At 37.4% G+C, this 26764-nt stretch overlaps 2 protein-coding genes and 1 long non-coding RNA gene across 3 annotated transcripts in view; 2 read left to right on the top strand and 1 right to left on the bottom strand.

Annotated features, from left to right (window-relative positions):
- Positions 1–26764, top strand: part of LOC134665446 (thioredoxin domain-containing protein 17-like) — a 325334-nt gene that overhangs the window by 158927 nt on the left and 139643 nt on the right. The window lies entirely within an intron of this gene.
- On the top strand, positions 9994–11465 carry LOC134665614 (uncharacterized). Its single transcript, XR_010098399.1, has 3 exons — positions 9994–10087; positions 10911–10956; positions 11425–11465. It is a non-coding gene; the product is annotated as an uncharacterized LOC134665614 (long non-coding RNA).
- Positions 12747–23792, bottom strand: LOC134665482 (luciferin sulfotransferase-like). Its single transcript, XM_063522456.1, has 6 exons — positions 23744–23792; positions 23276–23375; positions 22690–22991; positions 22197–22291; positions 21142–21319; positions 12747–12856 (listed from the first exon to the last, which is right to left on the bottom strand). Exons 1-6 carry the CDS (start codon positions 23790–23792, stop codon positions 12747–12749), a joined length of 834 nt encoding a protein of 277 aa, XP_063378526.1.

Below are 26764 nucleotides of genomic sequence, written 5' to 3'. Positions count from 1 at the left end.
AAATGGCCCTCCTAACCTTTCATAGGGGACAGAAGGTATAGCGAGCTGCAAAAGTGCATGGCCATTTTAGCAATGAATTCCAGAAATAACACCGGAATCCATTATCGAGATGAGATGCTTTAAAAGTTATATTCATTTCCTTTTTTCAGACGAAAGTTCAAACTCCCCACATCCACAAATAGGTACCTACACAAAAACTTGCAGCACATCTAGCGAAACTAACAAAATTGCCAAAGAAATAAAGCAACTTGGCCCTGATTAGGGCTGACCGATTGGCGTTGTTGTTATTAAAAACGGTTATAACTTATAACCGTTACACGAGGCACGTGCGGCGCTGATTTGTCAGTGGGACATTAATTAGCATGCTTGATGAAATTATCTGCCCGCCCTAGTAGTGCTCACACTTATAACCTATAAGGTTATATTATAAGCTACCATGACTGCAAATCGATCATCACATGAACTAAAATCACAGTCTATTAACGTTACCGCAAAAAACTTTAACGTTCTTTCATTTAGTCGCGACACGACATCTACATAAGATTGTAACTATTTCTTGTAGGGTCATGCTAGCTAGTGAAAATAATCTAAAATAATAATGCACCGTAAGTATTTAGAAAAATGCTATAAGATGCTAGGAAATGGCGTGGGATTTTATTACATTTACTAATTTCAATTTAGTGTTTACCCGAGTCCTGTTTTAGGCCAAGAAAATATATAATGGTATAATGGTAGAGCATTTAGTAACTGGAGACATCATGGCTGTCATTTTCTGTACTAAACAGTCTGCCGATTTATGTGGAGGAGGTACGTCAAATGTATTGCTATTTTTTCATGATGTGGACGATAATACCCATGTCCATACAAAAGTTTGCACAACTGTGCAAGTTTTTCGGCAGATTAAATGCTCTAAGAATGTTCCATATGACTAGCCCTTTTTACCAATTTCAGTTACAACGTAGGCATACAAGGCAAAGTACACTTCTTAAAGCCGCCATACACGGACTGCTCGAGCAGTAACCCGGTGATCAACATACACGGACTGCTTTTGCAGATTGACCGCATGATGAAATTTCACCGCGCAGCCAACCGCCCGAAGCAGAGCAATTGCTTGAGCGGTTCGTGTATTGCGAATGACGATTTTGTATTGAAACTGCAGATCACCCAACGGCGACCGCTTGAAGCTGTTGGCACTGACTGCTCAAAGCAGTCCGTGTATGGCGGCCCTTACAGAAATCGACGAATCTGTCGAGAAATTGTGACGGGTACCGCCACGACGGACTAGCCTAGGTCTAAAGATGTTAGCCGGGAAAATTAAAGACGCCGGTTCAATTCCGGCCTTCGACCCGGGAATGCTTTGTTTCTTTTTCTTTAGTAGGTATACTTATGTGTTGCTTAACTTCTGACTCGGGTAAATCCATTCGACCCTCTCAGCAAATAGCTACCCTATTACCTTTTCATAATACCAAAATCGCATAATCTGACAGATGGATTTACCCGAGTTTGAAGTTAAGCGACTCATATGAGGTCTATTTACTCTACGGTTAAACGGTTATTTCGTTACAAGAAAAACTGTGCCCATCTCTAGCCCAAATGCGCAGTAGATGTACCGTTAAGTCTTAATCACGGATAGGGTCTATAATGGGTCTCGTGGAAGGAATTCAATTAGGGGACACATTGGGCTCGGGAGTTGTTAATGGGACCGGGTCCAGCCAACATGGAGTTTGAATTAATGACGTTACGCGTTTGTAGCGAGTGGAAAATTTTAGGAATGTTATTTTGTTTTAGGTTAAACATAGATCCGATTAAAGAGAATTTGAAATACAGGAGTATATTGTCAAAATAAATTATGTAGTCATTACTTTTTGAAATTTAACTTTAACACATATCAGTGAAAAAGTCAGGATCAAGTGATCATTTGTGTCGAAAGATGGCAGTAAATGTACTGACTACGTAATTTACTAAGATAAGATAAGATACGTACCTAATTTACTTTGACAATATTCCTCTAATCTAAATTCTCTTTGACCTGAAGTTGTTACTGTATGTTGTGTTGGTTGGTTGTTACTCAATAGAAATGACAGTAAAAAAACACTCATATGGATCCAGTGTTGAGTGACTTACTTAATGTACCTAATAAAAATAAAATAATATATCTTACGAGTAGGACGTGTATCAAAGAGCAGTAGGAGTTCATTAATTTTTATCTCATACCGTATTACCTATACAATAGAATATTTTTGATTTTCGGTACGGGTACATAACGACGGTTTTGGTATGCCTTGTTGATATATTACAGCCGTGTGCATTTGCGCGTCTACTCAGCGATCGAAGCCTTCCAGTACTATATGGTTCGGCTACAAATAAACTTTATAATTAATATATTACACAACAATAAGTTTACGATTTGCTAAGAAGTAAATAAAACTTCTAAGAAGTAAAAAATTAATAAAACTTTTGATAAAGGTACTAGGTATATAATTATAGGTCCTCACGAGCGACCGGAGTGGTCTTTAGGGACATAGGGACGCTCAAATATGTGTTAAAGATCAGTATATTATAAAATTACAAGTGGTATTAAACATGGCCGATTGAGCTGTCGCTTAGACCCTCGTCGGGGTCACGGGAGTGGATATGTCATTATACATAGAAGACCGGAAAACGAGTTGCCAGCGTAAATATTATGTTTTGTGTTTAACGTTTAGGCGACTTGAATGACTCACGCTAGAACGGCCCGGGTACGGGTCGAGGCGTCTCATACCTACTTTATTTTCTATGGTCATATTCAAACTAGAGACATGGGCAAGCTATTATGGCGCCATCTATGCAAACCAGCCAACCCCATTTCTACCTGTTTAGGTACCTACCTATGTAACAATGGTTACGTAATGGGGTAGGAATAACAGTAATGCCTTTACGCTCCGTTACACGCAGTGTACTCCAATGATTCCAGCTCAGTGATTACTAGATAACATTCGATAGGTTTGTTATATCAAATTTGATTGTGGTTACCGGCCCATAATAATCGCATCTATGCTTGAGAGATCGTGAACAATCTCTAAAGTAACTATTTCGTCCTGCTCAATGTACAATATACATTGGGCAAGACAAGGTAGTTACTTTAGAGACACATACAGAGTGTAAATATACAGGGTGATTTCTGGGTCGTGATCCAGAACCACTTTTTCTGACTCTGTAAATGATCCACATTATCATATGGTAGTATTTGATTAAAAGATAATTACTTTAATTATTCTTATTTTTCAAGTAAAATTCATGTTATACTAAATTATGGTCACCCTATGACTTTTGACATACGCTGTGTGGAAAGCGACAAGACGTTACATTGAGTAGGGTCACCAAATTGTATGCAAAAATGTTTTTTCCTACATGTCATCTGGAAAATAATCATCAATATTGGTGATAAACAATAATTAACAACATCATTAGGCTCATCTTTGGATTCTGTATGATGTCTGGCTCTCTTGCTCCACGACCCCGAAATCACCCTGTATAATTAGGTATTTAGTAAAGACTTTGATTGTAGTATGTGGTTCTTGCCGGGTTCTCGCTTTAACTGAGAGCATGAGGAACAATTCAGGATTTCTGAAAATGTGCTTGGGTAGGATCAGGTTAAGTTTAAAGTAACATATGACATAATCTTCTTATCATAGAAGAATGAAGAACATTGCAATGCAAAAAGTTTCAGGCGAGTACCTAACTTATTAAAATATTGCAATAAAACATAGTAATAATAAAATTGTTGCAGACTGATAAATGTTTCTCATTACTCATTATAGACTAGCATGGTTAACAGTTAACATCTCTTCGTTATATTGTTAACTTCTAAGCCTGTCGCGAATTCTAGAGCTCACAGAGACGCTAGTAAGGTAAACGTACTGGTGCTCGACGCGATCCCAGTACGTGTCATCTTGAAACTTAAGGCATTGTCAATAGAGGTGACAGCAAGGTGTCATCTATTGGGCATTAGCATGTCGAGCACTAGTACGTTTACCTTATATAAGATCAATTTAAAATACATTAGTAATTAGGGCATGTGCAAAACATGGCCCGGGGCAGAGTTATCAGAGCCGGATAATCGTGACATTATTCATTTCAGGCGTCCCGTAAATTTGCATATCGATAAGAATAAATCGTTTTGCTTTTAACTAAATTTGGTTAAATGTTGAAATTGCTTAATGTTTGTTTACAGTTCAATATGTATGTTCCGACTAATATTGTCATATGATTTAGACATATGTGGTTTCTTTTTATATTATAATATCTAATATCCACATAATATACACTCCATATATCCATTTCACATCTTCATTTGACTTCACTGTTAAAAATATAAAAATAAATAAAATATATAATATATATGTATTCTTTTTTAATTTTCTAATATTAGGTACCACCAGGAGGGAAAGTATTTAAAATAATGGAGATAGCAAAGTTCACCTAAAATAAACATTCCTCTCCTAATAAAAACTTTCGCCTATGCTCCACCAACAAGCGACTTGCCATATTATTATATCAAAATCTTCATCAATTTTCAATGAAACACAATACATCCCATTCCACACTTGCGCTCCATCTGGCGGTAACATGAAATGACTACCTTTTATACTTCATCACCATTTCATTTATTGACGGGCATTTGTCCAGCGCTGGGCGATTTATCGCGCTCTAACTGGCCACTCATACTTGAACTCCGGACTTATACGATTTGCAACTGGCAAATGAAATAGACTCTTTTTATAAATTTAATAAAAATGTCTTATTAGATATAAATAAAAATAGGTTTCCTCTTTTTATTATACGATCTCCATAGCCTTAGTCGATCTGATTAAGAAGCTGGGGGTGACGGTTTTGATGTCGAGTAAAAGAATTTATAAAGTTAGGAAGTTTCGATTTCGGCATAAAAAATAATGTTATTTTGCACTTTTGTAGACCGTTTTTGAACTGCTATGAACATATTGAATATTATATTATATATTTGGTGTGTAAAAAATTACGAGATGAAACAGTTTTTAACGCACAATCCCTAACCTTTTAACAACGAGAAATGACTTTTCGCTTCGTGTGGAAAATGTCTACAAATATTTTAGAGTAAATTTCTCGTTGATATAGTAGAGAGGATATAGCCTTTGGGGTCAAAATAATTCCCACAAAGACGGGGTTTGATGTTTTTAGTACTTTGTGTGTATCTTTATGACATACTAAAAATATATCAAAATATATGCATGCAAAACGCATTTATTGACATTTGAAATTTGAAAAACCAAAAAAAATATTAAAAATCGTGTGTGGTATCAAATGACTGGAAATTACACGCTAAAAAAGATTGTGAGATTGATTTTACAAAATAAAAATAAAAAACAAAGTGGTGGCTTAAAAACTGATTTTTTTTCAATGTTGAAAATTATTTTCTACACTGAAAACTAAACTAAACTATTATAGTTTTACACATCAAAATACATTTTGTCACTGATTCCCTGGAAGATGGGTCGTGCGTTGGTATGGGACGCCACTTGCGCTGACACGCTAGCGGCGTCATACGTTCCATCGACCAGCAGGCGTGCTGGCGCGGCGGCGGACACCCGGGAGCGTCTAAAGGTAGCCAAGTACAGCTGTCTCGGCGCCCAATACGAATTCGTTGCATTTGGTGTCGAGACACTTGGTTCGTGGGGCAGAGGCGCACATATGCTCCTTAAGGCGCTTGGGAAAAGGTTGAGGGAGGCAACGGGTGACCCCCGCGCGGGCAGCTTTCTCGCGCAGCGAATTGCCATCGCAATCCAGCGCGGGAACGCTGCCTGCGTGTTGGGCACCCTCCCGAGGGCACCAAGTTTTGATAGGTATTTTTAATTTTTAGTTTTAATTAATTTAATTGTAGTTAGTTTTAGTTTTATATCCCTATTTATGTCTTTTAGTAATTTATGTAATTTAATATTTTGTCCATTCATTTTAGAATAAAGGTTTCATTGTGTAAAAGAAAAGAATATTTAATTCATGAATACTTATTTTAAATTATATTAATATAATATGAAAAATATAGGCTCTATATTAATTTTAAAAGTTTTATCAATAAACTGAACGCACTTCAAAGGAGGTGCTTGGCAGAATATAAAAAACAAAAAACGTTTGTAGACTGGTCATATTTTTGTAAAAATCGATTTCGACTTGCAAATTATATTACTTTTTGGAAACCGGGTTTTTTACCCTAATTAGACCCCGCTGAATCCGAATTTGCTCGATCGAATTCTTGGCCGGAAGTGAGATATTTGATATTTAAGGTCCCTTTTTTTAGTATGTCGTAAATAACTCTTAAACGGTGGCGCATAGCAAAAATGTTGTTATACATGAGTAATCTGCATAAAATTGCCCACAAGAAAGATTCAGTACAATTTTTCGCTAGGATCAATATTCAAAGAGATATTAACGCGGGAAAGTTAATTATAATCACTTCTAAGGTCCCTTTTTTTAGTTTTACGTAAATAACTCGTAAACGGTGGCGGATATAAAAAAATGTTGGTAAATGTTAATAATCTACACAAAATCTTCTATAAAAAAGATTCAGTACACTTTTTGCAGGGATAATTACTTAAAAAGATATAAAGAGGGAAAGTTAATTATAATAAAATCAAAGGTTCCTTATTTATACTTTTTCGTCAATAATTCGAAAAGTATGACTCATAAGAAAAAAAAACTTATACATGAGTATTAAACATAAAATTTCCTACAAGAAACATTTAGAACACTTCGCTAGGATCAATATTTAAAAAAATAAAGCAGCGGGTAAGTTAATTATAATAAATTTTAAAGTCCATTTTAGTTTTTCGTAAATAACTTGTAAACTGTGGCCCATAGCAAAATAGGTCATACTTTACAAATTATTTACGAAAAACTAAAATAAAGTGACCTGTGAATTGATTGTTATGAACTTTCTTCCTTTAATATCGTTTCAAATATTGTTCCTAGCGAAAAGTGTTCTACATGTTTCTTGTAGGAAATTTTATGTTTATTATTTATGTATAAGTTTTTTTTTGGTATGAGTCATAGTTTTCACATTATTAACGAAAAAATAAAAACAAGGAACCTTAGAATTTATTATAATTAATTTTTCCCTCTTTATTCTCTTTTTAAGTAATTATCCCTGCGAAAAGAGTACTGAATCTTTTTTATAGAGGATTTTGTGTAGATTATTAACATTTAACAACATTTTTTTATGTTCGCCACCGTTCACGAGTTATTCACGAAAAACTAAAAAAAGGGACCTTAGAAGTGATTATAATTAACTTTCCCGCGTTAATATCTCTTTGAATATTGATCCTAGCGAAAAATTGTACTGAATCTTTCTTGTGGGCAATTTTATGCAGATTACTCATGTATAAGAACATTTTTGCTATGCGCCACCGTTTAATAGTTATTTACGACATAGTAGAAAAAAGGGACCTTTAATATCAAATATCTCACTTCCGGCCAAGAATTCGATCGAGCAAATTCGGATTCAGCGGGGTCTAATTAGGGTAAAAAAACCCGGTTTCCAAAAAGTAATATGATTTGCAAGTCGAAATCGATTTTTACAAAAATATGACCAGTCTACAAACGTTTTTTGTTTTTTATATTCTGCCAAGCACCTCCTTTGAAGTGCGTTCAGTTTATTGATAAAACTTTTAAAATTAATATAGAGCCTATATTTTTCATATTATATTAATATAATTTAAAATAAGTATTCATGAATTAAATATTCTTTTCTTTTACACAATGTATTTTTATGTGTAAAACTATAATAGTTTAGTTTAGTTTTCAGTGTAGAAAATAATTTTCAACATTGAAAAATAAAATCAGTTTTTAAGCCACCACTTTGTTTTTTAATTTTATTTTGTAAAATCAACCTCACAGTCTTTTTAGCGTGTAATTTCCTGTCATTTGATACCACACACGATTTTTAATATTTTTTTTGATTTTTCAAATTTCAAATGTCAATAAATGCGTTTTGCATGCATATATTTTGATATATTTTTAGTATGTCATAAAGATACACACAAAGAACTAAAAAAATCAAACCCCGTCTTTGTGGGAATTATTTTGACCCTCACCTACAAGTTTTCATACAACTCCTCTAGTAATAAGGAAGTTAGAAAAAATAAAAAAGTTAATAACATTTTTGGGATCCCATGTGACAAATTCAATAGTAAAGTTTATTGAGGAATCTATGCGGTTTAAATCCCACAATTTTAAATAGAGGACACGGGAGGTCTCACAACGCTGGTGTGCTACTAGGAGGCTTAAAGTGGCATCCGAGAGCTTGGCATGAAATTATATCGCGCCCTTTTGTGACGTAACTGTGGTCATTTCTCATGTGAGATAGTAGGCGATGTATAAAGTGACCGCGAGGGGCAGTTTATCTGCTACTCTAGCCCGTGCGTAATGTTGAATGGTCTCATCCGGGGGTATTTTAGCTTTAACAATTAGTCATTTGTTTTAGTTTAAGCGTAATGCGGCCAATTCTGCAGAAAATTCCGTACACGAGTGTATCTTTCTTTTTTTTAACCACAGGAAATAAACACCATCTGCTTTTGACTGCTAAAACTAAAATCAAACTGCTTTGTTCATAACGTTAATACTCGTATAATAACCTAAACGAAAAATGTGACCACCATTTGCCGTTAATTTATAAAGCGAAAAATGAGCAAAATGAAACTATGTACCTATGTAGGTATTTATTTTAACGTTTGGCGATTTGATCTCTTCGTTTGAAACATAGGTATCAATTGGTAGCTGTATAAATGGTGTAATGTTTTAGTGTTTCTTTTTTCAGTCCGGGTTTTCTTTTTTTCTAGGGTCCGTACCTCAAAAGGTAAAAACGGAACCCATATAGGATCTCTATGTTGTCCGTCCGTCCAATTGTTCGGTTATTAGTGTAATTTTATTGATCGGCTTGTTCATTATTTTTTTAACTAAGACTTTATTAAAAATACAGAGTAAACATAGGTAATACATGCTTCAACGGTATCTTAATCGTAAAAGGTATTGAGGTGTGAAATGTATGTAAATTACCCAATAGAATCGAAATTAGGTACGAACGGAAGATACTAAGGAATTGTACACACATAGAACACCTTACCAAACGATTAGGTATGATATGAACACATTCGACATCATTCTATGGCGACATTGGTAAACTGATACCTATAATAACACCATATTTGAATCATGACGCTAACAGAATGATCATATAACTTTTATTACCTATTTTCTGTGACTTATTTTTCAAACGTGATTTTCAACTATAAGAATATGAATACGTTTCATTTTTAAACCGCTGTTTAATCCGTAAAATATATAAGATTTATGCCATAACGTGGTTATTTTATGAGTCTTTTACTTTTCTAGTTCTAACTAGATACGATAGATGAATTCTAGGGTCACATAATAATAAACAGACCAACAAAAAATTATTACCGTAAAACGGGGTGAGTAGGTTTCGCGGGGAGAGGTGGGTTATTAATGGGGAGAGAAGGTTTGAGAGGGGGGTGAGAAGGGTTTTTAAGGCTACTGCTACAAAAATAATGTATTGCAATTTAAAATGGGGCTATAGTAATACGCATAATAAAAAAAATCGATCCAACAATCTTCCAAAATCACCTTTGTATGAAAAACCCTCTCACCCCAAATACGAGGCACTACGGGGTGAGGTGGGTTTTCCTCTTTATCGTCAAAGTTATGAAATAGAACTACCCAAAATAAAATACAAACTAAAATACAAACGTCCGAACCACTTATTATATACACCATTCAGTTTTCACATGTAAAAATAAAATTTTATCGAGGTTTGAAAGTCAAATTTCAGTCAACTCACCCCATTTTACGGTACCTTATACATATTTAATTTTACAACCGTGTGTACCTACGCTCATTACACTACAAAATACACATGAGACATATAAGTCTATCAAGGTACTACTTAAGTAAACTTCGATATTACGTCTACACTTCTACAGCACCCAATATCAAGTGTTGCAAAGAAATGTTTCGTAAATTTCTGTTTTCTGTCTTATTGGTGATGGTAATCGTTTTATCGGTTAGTGTAAATATTTATATTGATACGTCTGTTTTCTGAAATTGTATCATCTCTGTCTTGTAATATTTAACAAGTCCTAAGTAAATATAAGATGTAGGTGCATTAAGGAAAAAATTGGATATAACATTCAGCATATAACCAGGCGCGCAAAAATCCAAAGAAAAAGTAAGAAAAGTTTGTTATATTTTTCTTACTTACTTACACGCCATTTACAAAAAATCATTATAAATTAAAACTACATTTTACCTAAAAAAGTGTTAATCTTCAAATATTGTCGTTTAGTAAACGTTTGTTAATATTATCAATTTAACTATCAACAATTATGCCGCAGCCAAAATGTTTCTAATTCGTATCTTTGAGCCAACAAATGATAGAGTAAGAACTGCACCGATTTTGATAGCATACGCATTGAAGTGTTATATATACGTCATAATTTCAAAGAAGTTTGACACCTAAGATAACACTTACACTGCGTGTGTTATCAAAATCGTTGCTAACTTTTCTTGGTCTTACTCTACGAGTAGGATGCATATTCAACAGTAGGCAAGTAATGTAGAAGTATTCTAATATTATAATCTACACTTCAGTAAGTAGGTACTAGTTGTTATGTCTCAGTAAGGTGTAAAATTCCCACAGATATACAAAGTCAAATATCAAAAGTACGACCAAAATCAGATTAAGTGCAATTTCAGAAATGAGGTAGTAATAGAGGTATAAAAATACTGCCATACAACTTTGACGCTGGCAAAGTTGAATATTTTTTACAGCACAATGCATCAAAAGTAGGTACCTATATTTTTAATGCAATTTATGTCTATTTCAGATGGTCAACGCACTTCCTGCACCTCAGATCTTCGTAGTTGATGGTTGTAAGTAGAACACGAACAATTGATTATGTGCATTTAGAACTTAACTTTCCTTGGGGATTAGTCAAGATGACAATCGTTGATAGAAAGGCCAATAGAAACTTAAGGTGGTTCAAAGAGCGGAGTTTAAATCACTACTTATACGGTTGGCAAAAATTTAATTTGCAATTATTTCGAATCCTGATTTAACATACTTACATTTGAAATTAAAATTCAAAACCATAATATCCGCGGTTTTGCGAAATGTCGCAAAACTGCGTGCTCGCAACAATTAATGAAAGCAATTGCATTCAGTAATTTGAGATGATTTGAGTCATTATGTTAAGTCCAGTTTTATTTCATAATACCTTATTAGATATAGTCTAGTTAGATTCTATTAGATATGGTTTCAAGTTATTCAATGATACTTAGTGTTTGCCTGAATAAAGAATAATGTGCTAATTAATAATAATATTACATATATGTTTTCAGTTGACGAAAAGGACACAGAAATGAGCGCATGACGATTGGAAAATATTGGAGTCAACACTTCGGAAAATTACAACGATACACAGACGATGGAATTGACTTCTTAATAAATCATTTATAATCGCTGTCAATTTCGAATTCACTTATTTACTAATAAGATATATACAGTGGTATTACTAAAAGAAAATAATAACTAGCTTAAATCTAAAATAGGCCCTTAAATCGCTTATTTTTTAGGGTTCCGTACCCAAAGGGTAAAACGGGACCCTATTACTAAGACTCTGCTGTCCGTCCGTCCGTCCGTCCGTCTGTCACCAGGCTGTATCTCACGAACCGTGATAGCTAGACAGTTGAAATTTTCACAGATGATGTATTTCTGTTGCCGCTATAACAATACTAAAAACAGAATAAAATAAAGATTTAAGTGGGGCTCCCATACAACAAACGTGATTTTTGACCGAAGTTAAGCAACGTCGGGCGGGGTCAGCACTTGGATGGATGACCGTTTTTTTTTGCATTATGGTACGGAACCCTTCGTGCGCGAGTCCGACTCGCACTTGCCCGGTTTTTTTGATTTACTATAATTAAAAGTCTGGTTCGTAGTCGGATCCATTTTTAGTAAATCACTTTCAAGGCCTAATGGCTAATTTCGATTCTTCAGTCAACTTATGACTTCATTTGTAGGTACTATAAAAATATGTTACTTTAGCTCATTATTAATTTATTGAAGGTACTTACAATGTTTTAAAATTATACACAGCTTAAAAACTTAAGTATCTTAAAAATATACTCAGCACAAAATTAATCTAAAGTAAAATAGTTTAGTTAATCTTTTTCGTTTTTACCTACATCAGCAACTTCCTATAGGTATAGTAAAATACAAAAATTTACGATATCTTCTTTTGCAATCAATGCAGTTAGGAAATATCTTATCTTAACAAACAAACTAAATTACATAAAAAAACTTATCAAGATAAGGTGCCTAATTTATATAATATTTTGTTCAAGAACAATAACATAGTAAGCAATTTTATATGGTATTATACGTACATATATTTTTTTATTAGTGAGTTTGTACGAGTAACAGGAGAAGATAATTGTCCTGAACATATTCATCATGACTAAACAAAAAAGGTACGTTAAAACTCAAGACTTACCGGAACACCTGTAAAATAAAACTGTGTTAAATTTACAAATACCGATGATTATTAAACTATAATTTATGTATGTCAGATGTTACAATCATTAGCGATATTTCACTTGTTTATACTTATATTTGTCGGGACTTTGTTATAAATTGTCTGTATATTAGCTTAATCCATTCTTTAAACGTCAGGGAAACGCAGGTCGGAGCCGCCGAGATTCTCGCGCATCCAGCGCTGCGCCTGCGCCACCATCTCCTCGTCGAACTGCTCGCGCCTTGTGCCAGTTTTACCTGATATTTAGGTTGTGTGCAACACACAACCTTTTTATATAAATATACGTTTTATTGTCTATGTTTTTTTGATACTATTTTTGTCTGTTTATTACTGACATTACATTTTGTTTTACCATCGAAACCAGTGCCTTATTATTTTTACAGTCGTATCTATAAAATTGGTTCTTCTACCGTAAACCTCAATGATAACTCGCTCAAAAAGTGCAATGAGTGAGACGGCTCATAAGGGAGACGGTGAAGCCGTCGGGAGGGACTCTGCTCCGCTCGCGCAGCAAGGCGCGGGCCCTGCCCCTCACGAACCAAGGCCGACACCTTCCCGCGTGGCAAGCGGCGCCTCGTCGCGCTCATCCGCCACCATTGTGGCGCGCCAGCTGCAGGCGAGAGCGCAACATGCGCGCCGTCTGGCTGAGATAGACAATGAGCGAGCTGAGCGCGAGCGTAAAGTTGCTGATCTCGAACTGGAAGCCAATCTCGCCGCCATAGAGGCGGCGGGCCCGAGCCGACATGGAAGCCATGGCACGCGCAGTCGTGCAAGTGTACAGGAATGGTTGAATAATACGATTCCTAACACTACTGAGCAACCTTTATTAAGTGCCAACCCACCTTTCAGGTCCGACGATATTGCGGCCCAGCGCGAGCCACTGGGACCGAGAGTGCCGCACGGCACGAGTGCCGTGGCATACGAAAACTCTCCTGAGCAAAATCGCCCTGAAGACGGAGGAGTGACTCGCTTAGTAAATTCGCTCGATAAGTTAATAAATAAAGTGAACCAAACGAAGACGGAACTGCCGACCTTTGACGGCAAGTCATATTTAGATTGGTTAGCTTTAAAAAGAGTGTACGAAAATAAAGCAGATAGTTTCTCGCCTACTGAAAATTTAGCTAGGTTATCACGCGCCCTACGAGGGGCGGCGCGCGAGGCCGTGGCGGGCCTGCTGGCAGCGGCCCGCGACCCCGGCGCGGTAGTGGCCGCGCTGGACGCGCGTTTCGGCCGTCCCGAGCTCGTCGTCATGCATGAGGTGACAGCGGTGCGTGCCCTACCTAAGGTAAGCTACGACGGTAAGGATCTAGTGATTTTCGCAAGTCGTATTCGTAACTGCGTAGAGGTTATCCGCATGTTAAATAAGCCCGACCATTTACGCTCGCCTGAGCTGTTTCAAGCACTATGGAGCAAGCTGCCTGCGCTGCTGCGTCCACGGTGGTTAGATTATGCTCATTCGTGCAATGGTAACGCTTCAAAAATTGAAATGTTTGCCGATTTCCTCTCGCGCGAAGTCGACCTGCAATGCCGATTTGGAGGCGCAGTTGACTATGCGCCGGCCCTAAATTCCCGGCCGATCGGTAGTAGGGACAGAGTAAACGTTATTGCTGAAAATAATCATTCGTCCGGTAGCATTCCAACATCAGTAAATACTAATGATTCTGGTAATAATTGTTCATTATGCAAACAAAACCATGACTTATCTGATTGTGACAAGTTTGTCAAACTGTCAATAAATGATAGGTGGCAATTTATCAAAAAGAATAAAATATGTCATAGGTGTTTGAAAAAAGGTTTCCATAAGAACAAAACTTCATGTATGAAAAAAGTATGTAGTGTAGAAGGTTGCGAAATGCGTCATCATAATTTGTTACACGGGTCTAAATTTGAACGCGTCGTTACTGCGCACATCGACGTGGAGGACAACGACGGCACCGCCGACGGCGACTCCGACGACGACGACGACGAGCAAGTGCCATCGACGTCTGGCGTGACTGCGCCCGCGGCCGGCAGCCTGCCCGACGCGCCCGCTGCAGCTCCACTACCTGACGACTCGGAACACGATATTCTGACGCATGCGACCTCTTCATTACCCAAAGTGCCTTCTGAACGGCCGTTGTTAAAAATAGTTGCCGTCACTGTGTCTGGACCCTCTGGTAGCGTTGACACATTCGCGTTATTGGACGATGGGTCCTCAGGCACGTATATTGACTCTGAAATTACTTCACGAATTGGAGCGAAAACCTCCGATAGGGTAATTCACGTAGATTGCGTACTTGGTTTAAGCAAGGACGTTAAAGTGCAGTATGTCAATTTTAATATACAGGGTCGTCATTCAACCGAAGTTCACTCTATTAAAAAGGCTAGATCGACTAATAGTTTAGGTGCTGCGCGGCAGTGTGCGCATCAAGATAGTGTGCGCAAATACTCTTATTTAGCTGATATAGCCGGTGAATTTTGCTACGGGGACATAAAGCCCATGCTGATCATAGGACTTGACAATTGGCATTTGTCATTCGCTAAAGACGTGCGCAAAGGAACCAGGACACAACCTGCAGCTATTTTAACAGCTCTTGGCTGGGTTTTGTTTGGTTTCGGTTGCAGCAAGACTAAACGGGTTGACGTTGTCAATCATATCGCAGTAAGCGAACTTGACTCCGATAGTGATTATTTTACTGTAGAGCGACTTATTAGGGAGCAATTTAAGATCGATTCAATTGGTATATCGAAAAAAGAGGCCCGCAACGCTGATGATGAGCGTGCCATACAAGTACTAGAGAGCACAGCTCACCGTCTGCCGGGTGGTCGTTTTGAGGTAGGATTGCTATGGAAGGCTGATAATCTGGACATTCCTGACAGTTACAAGTTAGCACTGTCCAGATTCCTCAGCTTAGAAAAGAAAATGATTAAAGATCCTTGCTATGCTGAACGTTATCGTCGCAATATTCATGACATGCTATCCAAAGAATACGCTGAACAATGTTCTTCTCGCCCTGCTTCTGGACGTCCCGTTTGGTATCTACCGCACTTTGGCGTGATTAATCCAAATAAACCCAATAAGTTGCGAACGGTACACGACGCGGCTGCAAAATCTCACGGCGTGTCATTAAACTCTTTGTTATTGACTGGCCCTGATCTTTTGCAACCTTTGCTGGGTGTTTTGATGCGTTTTCGCGAGGGTGCCGTCGCTTTAAATGCTGACATTCGTGAAATGTTTCCGCAGATCAAAATTATTGAAAAAGACAGAGACGCGCAAAGGTTTTTGTGGCGAGATACCCCGGGTGAACCGATTAGAACGTACCGCATGTCATCCATGATTTTTGGCGCCGCGTCGAGCCCATTTACTGCCATACACATAAAAAATAAAAATGCTTTAGAATGGCAGGAAACTTACCCTGACGCGGCTCGAGTAATCATCGACGACCATTACATGGACGATTGCATTACTAGCTTAGACGACGTCGGCAAGGCTGCCAAGCTGGCAGCCGATATTTACACCGTACACACTCACGCCGGTTTTGAAATGCGCGGCTGGACGTCGAATAACCCTAGTGCGCTTTCGTTGTTACCTAAAGAATCATTGCTTGAGGTCCCTCACTCTAATAATGTTGACGTTGAATTAGGTCGTCTGGCTACGCCGGTTCGCACGCTAGGTCTTACCTGGCAACCCGGAAACGACCTGATTGGTTTTAATACTGGTATTAGGAAAGATACCGCGTTGCCAGAGAAGCTAACAAAGCGAGAGGTTCTAGTGCACGTAATGAGAATTTATGACCCGCTAGGAATCCTTGCACCAATCGTCGTTCGTGGTCGTATTATGTTTCAAGACGCTTGGCGCAAGGGTTTGAACTGGGACCAAGAGCTTTCTCAATGTGACAGCGCCGCGTGGAAGTTATGGTTTCAAGACCTGATCTCCACTTCCAGTTTACGGATACCACGCCGCTATAACTTGAGCGATCTCGAGGTAGTAGAGTGCCAATTGCACGTGTTTTCGGATGCAAGTGAGTCCGCATTCGCCGCTGTGGCCTATTGGCGCTTTCTTTATGTAAATGGCGATGTAGGGCTCTCCCTCATCTGCAGTAAAGTCCGCGTGTCCCCAATTAGGCCTGTCTCCATTCCTCGTTTAGAACTTCAAGGTGCTCTAATGGCCGCGCGTCTTGCCACGTCGATATGCGAATCCCATCGACTGAAGCCAATGAGACGTGTTTTCTGGTGCGACTCAATGACTGCGCTGGGTTGGCTTCGCAGTGATGCGCGCACCCTTAAACCCTTTGTATCTCATAGAGTTGGCGAGATACTGGAGCTTACTAACATCAGCGAGTGGCATTGGGTGCCGAGCGACCTAAACGTAGCCGATGATGCCACACGTGTCAAACGTTTTGTGCTCTCTCCAGAATCTCGCTGGATCTCAGGGCCTACCTTTCTCTTTTCCTCGGACTGGCCCGCTGAACCTCAAATTGATGTCAGCGGACTAGGCCGCGAAGAGTATAAAAATATCATTCATCTTATCACCGAGACTGATCTGCCCGCACCAGTCTCTGCGGATCCAAGTCGATTCAGCTCATGGCTGAGAATGGTGCGAGCAACGGCAAAAGCGCATCAATTCATATCACTAATTGCGAATGCGTAGTATAAGAAGACGAGACGTTAACTTCAATCTTCCTCGTCTTGAAGGACTCTTATGTTCCTTCCATCCAAGTTGCACATCCTCTCCTGGTACCTCTAATCCCCCTAACATCCTACCAAGAATAACCGCGACCGATTTACGCCTTGCCGAGCGCCATATTTTGCGGCAAAGCCAACTGGATTCCTTCAAAGAGGATATTTTGCGGATAAAAAATCGAGACCCGTTGCCACGAAGCAGCCGCCTTTTCACACTGTCCCCCTTCATAGATGACAACGAACAACTTCGAATGTCCAGTCGTATAGTCGCAGCACCAGGCGTCACCGATGAAGTTAAACGACCGCTGATTTTAGACGGGAAACATCCAGCAGTACGCCTACTAATAGCCAGATATCATCAAAAAGCTGGTCATGCGAACAAAGAAAAAGTCTTGAACGACCTCCACCAAAGATTTTGGATTTTAGGCCTTAGAAATGCTGTCCGTGTAGTGGCCCATGACTGCCAGTTTTGCAAACTTCACCGTGCCAGAACTTTCCAACCACCGATGGGAGATCTACCGGAGGCTCGTTTGGCTCATCATCAAAGACCGTTCTCTTTCGTCGGCCTGGACTACTTTGGACCCATACTTGTTTCGGTTGGTCGAAGAAGGGAGAAGCGCTACGTTGCCCTATTTACGTGCCTCGTCATCCGCGCCGTACATCTTGAAGTGGTACACAGTTTATCGACGGACGCAGCCATAATGTGTCTACGCCGTTTTATTTCTCGTCGAGGAACACCACATGAGATCTGGTCAGACAACGGAACAGCCTTTGTTGGGGCAAACAGGGAGTTACGAGCTCTTTACGGTGACTCTGTTGAAGATTTTGCCGCCAACGAATCAATCAATTGGCGGTTCATTCCTCCCGCAGCACCTTTTATGGGTGGGGCGTGGGAGCGGTTAGTTCGCAGTGTTAAAGAAGCTTTAAAAGTGACCCTCAGAGAACAGGCTCCCTCAGACGAAGTTTTAAGCACACTATTGGCGGAGGCTGAAGCCCTAGTAAATACGCGTCCGCTTACGCATGTGTCGCTTGATCCCGAAGCTGAAGAGGCTCTAACACCGGCCCACTTCATACTCACATCTCCACCTGGCCGCCCCATACCCGCTACCGTGACCGAGGCGGATCTCCTTAGTCCAAGCAAGTGGCGCAAGGCGGTGAGACTGGCTGACCATTTCTGGCAGCGCTGCACATAGGTTGGAAATCGCGATTTAGGCCGCCAAAAGTCAACTTTCTAAAAGTCGGCTTATCGCAAAACTAATTAGTTCTCGAAAAACACCACACTATCACGGAATTAATCCCACCCCACCACCACCCTTATCAGTTACGTAGGTAATCTACCAGGTTCTCAAACCTCAGTCATCACATACGTTGCACGCGCGGTTCTTAGCACTGTTATCCCAAGCAAACATTTCTAAGCCAATATTTATTTTTGTGGAGTTTGTTTGTCAGTGAAAGTGATGGATATCAAAAATTCAGGTAAATTTCTATTATTTTAAATTATTTTGAATTAGAAATATTTATTTTATGATATATATATAACCCACTAAACATGACCCTTTTCGTGATGAAAATTTTGTTATTTTTTCATATTCAATTGTGAAAATACTATACTTCCGGGCACGTCCCAGTTATATTTTTTATGTCATTCTATAAATCAACTATATCTTTACATTTTATGAAAAAATTGGAGGGCACTTTTGGGCACTTTGTGAAATATCGAGTTTCAAAAAAGAATTTCGGAAATAGCAAATTATTACGTTTTGTTTTCATTAGCGTTAAAATGTCTTTTCTGTTATTCTAGGTTCATCAAATGCCTCTGGGTTAATAGTTGTGACTTGAAAATACCTGTCTGATAAGTTAAATGAACAGAATTTTCAATCAATAACTGAAAAATTGGACTTTTTGGAAAATTATCTCCTTATGCGCTCAGGTGACGGAGATGAAGAAAAAAAGAACATGAAGCGTAAATTTTCACATTTTTAATCAGAATTTAAAAAGAGATGGATTAGATCACGTCGCATTGTGGAACATTTTCTGATATCTAATGAATCTTGGTTGAAAGGAAACTCCGCCGCTCCGCTCATACGCTCTGGTTACGGCAAAGCTTTATATAAATTTGTATGAGTGGCATCCGACGACACCGACAATGCACAAAATACTGATCCATGGCAGAATTACATATTATTGAAAACTTAATAGTTCCCTTAGGACATATTTCGGAGGAAGCTGCAGAAGCCCGAAACAAACACTTTCGGCCATATCGTTTAAACGATGCCCGAAAGTTTTGCCTGGAAATTTACCATAGGTTGCTTCTGACCTCCGATCCGCTTATCAGCAGTACGAGAAAGATAACGAAACCTCGAGTTAAATTATTTCTGTCAGAAACTATGCAGCTATTGATTTCTGCTGAGCCACATAAGGCGAGAGCGGAGAATGATCAATGCTATCCAAGCGATGCTGAATTTTTCTTTAAGATATGATGATGATTAAATGTGGCGAGGGTTTTATTTATTTATATTAATCTTTTTGGGTAAATGTATCAATCGTAATAATATTAGATAACAACCTTTGTATATTTCTATTAGTTTCTGTAATACATATGTTACTCTTATACCTAAATATAATATGTATGTATAAATATATGTGTATTTTATTATTTGTATGTTCAATTGAAGAAAATACATATTTATTTACGATATTATCTATCATTAATACTCGTACCTATATAAAATAATAAAGCGAGGAGGATCAAAATCAACATTTTATGGAAAAAAGGGCCAAAATTTAAAAATAATAATTGTAATTATCTAAAAATATGTTTTCTTAGTTAGAAATCGTATATAAAGCGCAAATATGCAATAAAATATTTTTGGCGGCCTAAATCGTGATTTCCGACTTATGTGCGCTGGGTAAAGGAATACCTGCCCTACTTGGCGCCACGTACGGGGGGAGGGTCGCCGCCTAATGTCGCAGTAGGCGATATTGTGATAGTTTGCGATCCTAACCTACCAAGAGGCTCGTGGCCCAAGGGTCGCGTTACCGCCCTTTACCCTGGTAGAGACGGGATAACAAGAGTGGCGGATGTTGTTACCGCCGTTGGCGTGTTGCGCAGACCCCTGAGAAAACTAGCGAAGGTCCTCGTCTCTCTCTAAAAAAGGGGAGAATGTGCAACACACAACCTTTTTATATAAATATACGTTTTATTGTCTATGTTTTTTTGATACTATTTTTGTCTGTTTATTACTGACATTACATTTTGTTTTACCATCGAAACCAGTGCCTTATTATTTTTACAGTCGTATCTATAAAAACATCATTAAAAATATACCTACTTACAATCAAAAAAAGAATTTTCATAATCGGCCCAGAAATGACGGAGATATGGAGTCGGTAACAAAAATAAAAAAATACAACCGAATTGATGACCTCCTTTTGAGATTTGGAAGTCGGTTAAAAAATATTAATACTAGCCCTTAAGTTCCTTGGTAAAAAATCCAAATGCCCATGATTTTGATACAATCTACGTTTTAACCGGTGTTGGGCAATATAGGATCCTTCAGGATCCACCAGATTCATAAAACAGTAAACAACAGTATTCTAAAGAAGGGTACACTAATTTACCGAATTATTCTGAGCCATTTGCAATATTTGTTCGTTTTTAGTAATCCAGCCGGCCAAGCCAAGGTTACAATCGCTATCGCTTCGACAACAATCTTGGCTAGGCCGGCTGTTTAGAAAGATAAAACTCGCAAATCGATTCTCATAATGTCATACTTAAAGTTAGAGACAATGACAACGCTTGGTAACATGGTAACATTTAGGTTAGGTAAGTTGTAGTACCTAAGGTAAGAGGTCTTACCGTTTCTTATAAAGCCCTCGTTGTTAGGGTTGCCAATCTTGGCCATCCATGGTGGGTTCACTGACTTATTCTTTCTGAAGTTCTTTATGTCCACGTGTTCGCAAAGCTTCATAATTTTCTCGTCCGTAGTTTCTTTGCCAAGGAAATCTGCCATCCGCTTAACAGTTGCTGGCAAATCCTGAAATAAATTATAGTTACCTATTAAGATCTAGTGAGTAAGGTGCAGTGAGTTTAGGCTGAGCATTGCGCGGACGGCCATGCGTACCCGTGTACGCATGATCCCGGGATCAAGGATATCATTGTTATTTTCATCAGAGTTCATTACGCAAATCAATGAATTCAATTTAGAACTGATTTTCGACAGCTTTGATTTTTTTTAATCGGACAAAAGTTGTTTGTGCAGGTTTCACATCGATGAAGAAATGCTTCATGAATTGCTCTTTATATATTTTTTGGCAACCGTATTATGATTTAAAAAAATATATGGTTATCTGTAAAGTCGGTTTACGGACGATAATTTTGCGTGATGACGTCATAAGAAAACATTACCATTACATTACGTAACGTTACCATGGAGATTTGTCCACAACGTTACCAAGGAGATCCGTCCACGACGTGACACTTTTTCGTGCATGCTACCGGTGTTCATCGATTTATAAGACGTTATCACGTCAAAAGCTCTACGATTTTCTTTAACTGATACCAGAACCCATTAGATTAGATTAGATTATTTATTTCATGAAATAAATTACAGTACAACTTTGCCTAAGCCAAAATTATAAGAATTTACATCACAATCGTCAAAAACTAAAAACTAACATGCAAGAATTCCATACACAATTGTATAATTTAATATTTTATCTCCCATTGCACCAAGTCATTAAGTAAAAGAAAAATAAAGTCACGAACGTGATGCCAGGCTAATGGAATCAGGCAGTCCAAGATATAAGATGGCACTTATTTATTAAGGTGGGACTTTACGTTATGTTACTTACTGTTCCATAGTAACTACTCATAGATAAGTAGGATTGCAAATACCTATTGATAAAACTTACCTTTATCATGTCTTCGTAAAATATGAACATTAAGTTCGGATGATGGCGGAGTGCCCATGCCTCTTTTATATGCGGGAAAAATGGACACCAGAGAACTGAAAAATATCAAATACATAATATTATCCCTTATTTTTCAGTAGTTTTTATGGAGATATCAAATTCGTCGTTTCAAATAACAAAATTTGTTTCTGCTTTAGTTTCTGAAAACTTCTTTAGTTTCTGGAAACTTCTTTAGTTTCTGAAAACATAAGTTTCTGGCTTTTCTTATGAAGTAGGTACCTATTCTAAATTACTGAGAATATTATTTATTATTGACATTACATACACTGACTCTTCAAATCCGGGTACCTATAACACTGTGTGACTGATAAATTCTACTGTCTAAAGCTGATTTGTATACTTCATTACCAATATCGACTAGGTACCTTCTAGTAAAAACCATTGCGCAACTTCATGACCTGTCATATCAATAGATAAAAAAAATGTTTCTCACATAAATCATTTATAAAAAGGTTCCAATAACTTTTAAAATCTTCTGTATAATTCAACAAGAGTTTGTTATGATGGTAATAGGACACAACAACGTCCCTGGGGTCTCGGGCTACATATACCACTTTGGCAGTATCCAGTAGGTTAGTAGGTAAAAGTGAGAATGGCAAATGTGTCTTGATGAACCGCGGAGAAGGTGCGGCGACCACTTGATCATAAGAAAGCACATACGACATGGCTTCTTTGAGTACCTCTGGATCCATGCTTTGTATTTTTTGCGGTTCCATATACAGTGCATTTTTCACTCTGCAAGAAGATATATATGTAAATGATGAGCGGGACAGTAATATAATTATGCGCATGCGATAAAAATAGTAACAGGCGAGTTAATGTAACGAAAGTCTTTGCGCTTAGCTTCCATACTTTAGTACTCGGAAGGGCGAAATCAGGTGGTACATGTTTGTTGGTATATCACAATTCAGTAATAACAAGCTGAAACGCAGAAAATATGGCCTTTATTATGATTTAGTTATTTTATTTTTCAATGACCTACAAAGTATTTTATTAAGAAGATTCATAGATCGACTTACTCCAGGAACATATATCTGTCTTGCAAAGGTATCTTCACAGCCTTGTCGATGTCAAAGTCATTCATGAGCAGCCAGACTATTTCTTGCGTCCAAGTTGTCCCTAATATAATACATTTGTTTTAATACATTTCCTTCAGTTTGACGGTGGGTCGGTACATAAACAATAACCTAATCAAACTATTAATAATATACGAACGCAACTTAAATATTTACTTAAATAAGTACTTAAATATTTATACCTACAATACACAGTTTGAAAAGCGGATGTTACAACTGTGGAGTTATATTAGGTACATTACAGATTTAGTGCATTATCCTTTTCCATCGTATTTTCTCGGAAACGTTCGTATTTGTCATGCTACTACGACTCAACTTCAGTACTTTTTATTTTAAAAAAATTTTCTTTTTATTTAAAAAAAATATTTAAAAAAAGCCATATATTTAAAAAAAATTGTCATAGACCCTTACCAGAGCGTGGAAACGTGGCCACCCACACATCGTCCGGTCTTACGACCATATTTCTATAGTTATCAGCATCGTCCTTATACAGCATGAGTTGACAATTTCCAGCGTCTCCAAAACGGCCGTATTTTGATTTGTCTGTTTAAACAAATTTCTTAAGAATTATAACATTCCTGTTAGTGAAGTTGCTTGGTTAATTAATAAAACAATATAAATATTTATTTATTTTGTAGTTTATAGATATAATACTTTATCTGTGATATGTACCTAAGTTAGGTTTAAAAATACTTTACTAATATTTGGTCTGGTCTAAACTATAAAAAAAATTATATACTAAAATAAATTTGTAATTAGGTACATATAAAAGAAAAAATAATTATGTAAACAAACAAGCATATCATATAGATACAAAAAATAGTTTAGGCTTAGGTAAAAGTTTCAAAAACAATGAAAATGCACTCGGAAATTTCATAGGAAACAAAAAATTTCGATCACGATACAAAAATATGAGCATTTGTCAAAATTTGAAATTTTCGCGCTATTGGAAAGTTTATGGCCACCAGTAAGTACTAAGTATAAGTATCTTGGACACAACACCGTACAAACGTTTCCATACTTGAAGAACTTAAGGTGAAAGAGAGGCTCTCAGCTACGGTCAGAGCGCGTATCCTCACATACTTCGGACATGTGACGCGACGTGGAGAGCAGGCCATGGAGAGACTTGTTGTCCAGGGATGGGTCAATGGCTGTAGGTCAAGAGGACGTTCCCCAATGCGTTGGACGGATCAGATAAAAGCCCTTACCAACACCCCACTTAACACATGTGCCAGAGAAGCATCTGCCAGGGAGAACTGGCGTAGAATCGTTCGTCGTTCAACGTGACCACGACTGCTCTGTCAAGAGTAATTCGACGGAGAAGAAGAGAGTAAGTACTTAGGCTTAACATGAACTTATGTTTGCACATGTATGTGTACTAATATCTGTACATACGATTAAAATGACGCTTTAAAAGCCACGAAGATTGTGGATCCAGCTCTTGAACTTTTACTTTGTGTCCCATTCTGTACCTGGAATACCACGCTTTGTCAGTTATTTTATTACATTATATTATAGGAGAGTTTTCATCAATTATCATCATCATCCCATGTAGACGAAGTAGCTAGTGTGTGTATATTATCTTAACGTAAACGTACTAGTGCTCGACATGCTAATGCCTAATAGATGAGACCTTGCTGTTACCTCTATTGATAATGACTTAAGTTTCAAGACATGACATGTACTGGGACCGCGTCGAGCTCCAGAGCCGCTACCGCGAAAACCGAAATTCGCCAATTGCGGGGATCTTTCTCTTTAACTCCAATGAAGGCGTAATTAGAGTGACAGAGAAAAATCCCCGCAATTTGCGAACTTAGATTTTCGCGGTTATGGCCCAGTACGTTTACCTTAGATCTCCGTTATGTTTTAGTTATTAAATTATTTATTTTTGTAACTATTATAATGTATTAATTACCAGTATATATTTACCCAACTACTGGTTATTGTACCTATATATAAATGTTGTTATATATTTGTCATATCACTGTATTTTTTTACTTGTCATTAAGGTTGGAATATTTTATTGAATATATTTTATTTTGATGATGATGATGAGGTTATAATTTTATTATTACAAGTTAGATGGTAGAAATGTAGTATGTAGTAGTAGTAAAACACTTTATTGTACAAAAAACAATACAAAATAGATATGTGTAGTTGATTAAAATTTTCCTTTTTTTATTAAATTAAATATTTGCCTACCTATTTTAAGGATTATAATATATACCGAATCCTAGTCCAGTTAGGTACACAGGTCACTTACTGCTTGGAAGAACAGAATTAACTAAATATGTAAATGGAATTATGTCGCTTGTTTATTAAGTCATAATATAATCTCAATCACATGATAAGATTATCGTCAGTAAATGTTTACGCACAATATTCTTAGATATAAATACGCGTTGGTATGCTTTGAAATGATAATCCATCGGGGGTGACTACGTAAATATTTTATTAACATAAATTATTATCATAATAATGTAAATCGGTTGGGCGGTATCTTCTACTTATATTATATAATATTATATAGATAAGTTGCGGAAAGTTGCCAAAAATTTGGAAAAACTTTCATTTTAGAAATGGAAAATTACAATTTACTTATATACAAAACAGATCTTGGCAAAATTTTTAATTTTGGTACAAGCTATTATCGCTGACTGTACTATTCTCTCCACCGACAACTAATACTCATCGAGACAATTCTAACAACTCCAAACACAGTTAGTTTGTGTTGTTTTATCACAGAGTTCCCTTAGCCACTTCCTGTCTTCATCATTAAATCAGCTCCATGTCAACATAACCATTCGAAATCGGGAATTGGGTCAAATTAAGATTCCAAGATTTGACCCACACTAAATAAAAAACATAACTAACAAGGCAAGTTAAATAAAAGCTTGTTAAACATGACAATACCAACACACATAGATAGCGGAAGCAGTTATAAAGTTGACCCAAAAATTTTTTATTAAGCTATGAGCTTCATCACATATGTTCCTTGAGTAATTCTAAGCATTTCAAGCCTGGGAGGCAATAAGAAATGTGTGTCTACTCGGATTTGTAATGGATTCAAACTTTCAACCCCTTTTTAACCCTGTTAGGGGATGAATTTTACAAAACGCTGAAATTACTTTTCCTGTCTTTTAATAATATCCCCAAATACAAAGATTCAAGTCCCGCGTTCGAAAATTTTTTTGATATCCATACAAACTTTCAACTCCTTTTTCACCACCTTAGGGGATGAATTTTCAAAAACGCTGAAATTAGTTTTCTTGTATTTTAATAATATATCGTTTTACGAAGTTTCAAATTCCTAGCTTAAAATAAAACTTGAACCCCATACAAACTTTCATCCCCTTTTTAACCCCCTTAGGGGTTGAATTTCTCAAAATCGCTTCTTATCTCTTGTACACTTTATAAATGTAATCTAGTGTG

The sequence above is a fragment of the Cydia fagiglandana genome, chromosome 6, assembly GCF_963556715.1.
Source record: "Cydia fagiglandana chromosome 6, ilCydFagi1.1, whole genome shotgun sequence".
Taxonomy (NCBI): Eukaryota; Metazoa; Arthropoda; class Insecta; order Lepidoptera; family Tortricidae; genus Cydia; species Cydia fagiglandana.
The sequence above is the reverse complement of the archived record's forward strand: the minus strand, read 5'-3'. Positions and strand labels throughout refer to the sequence as shown.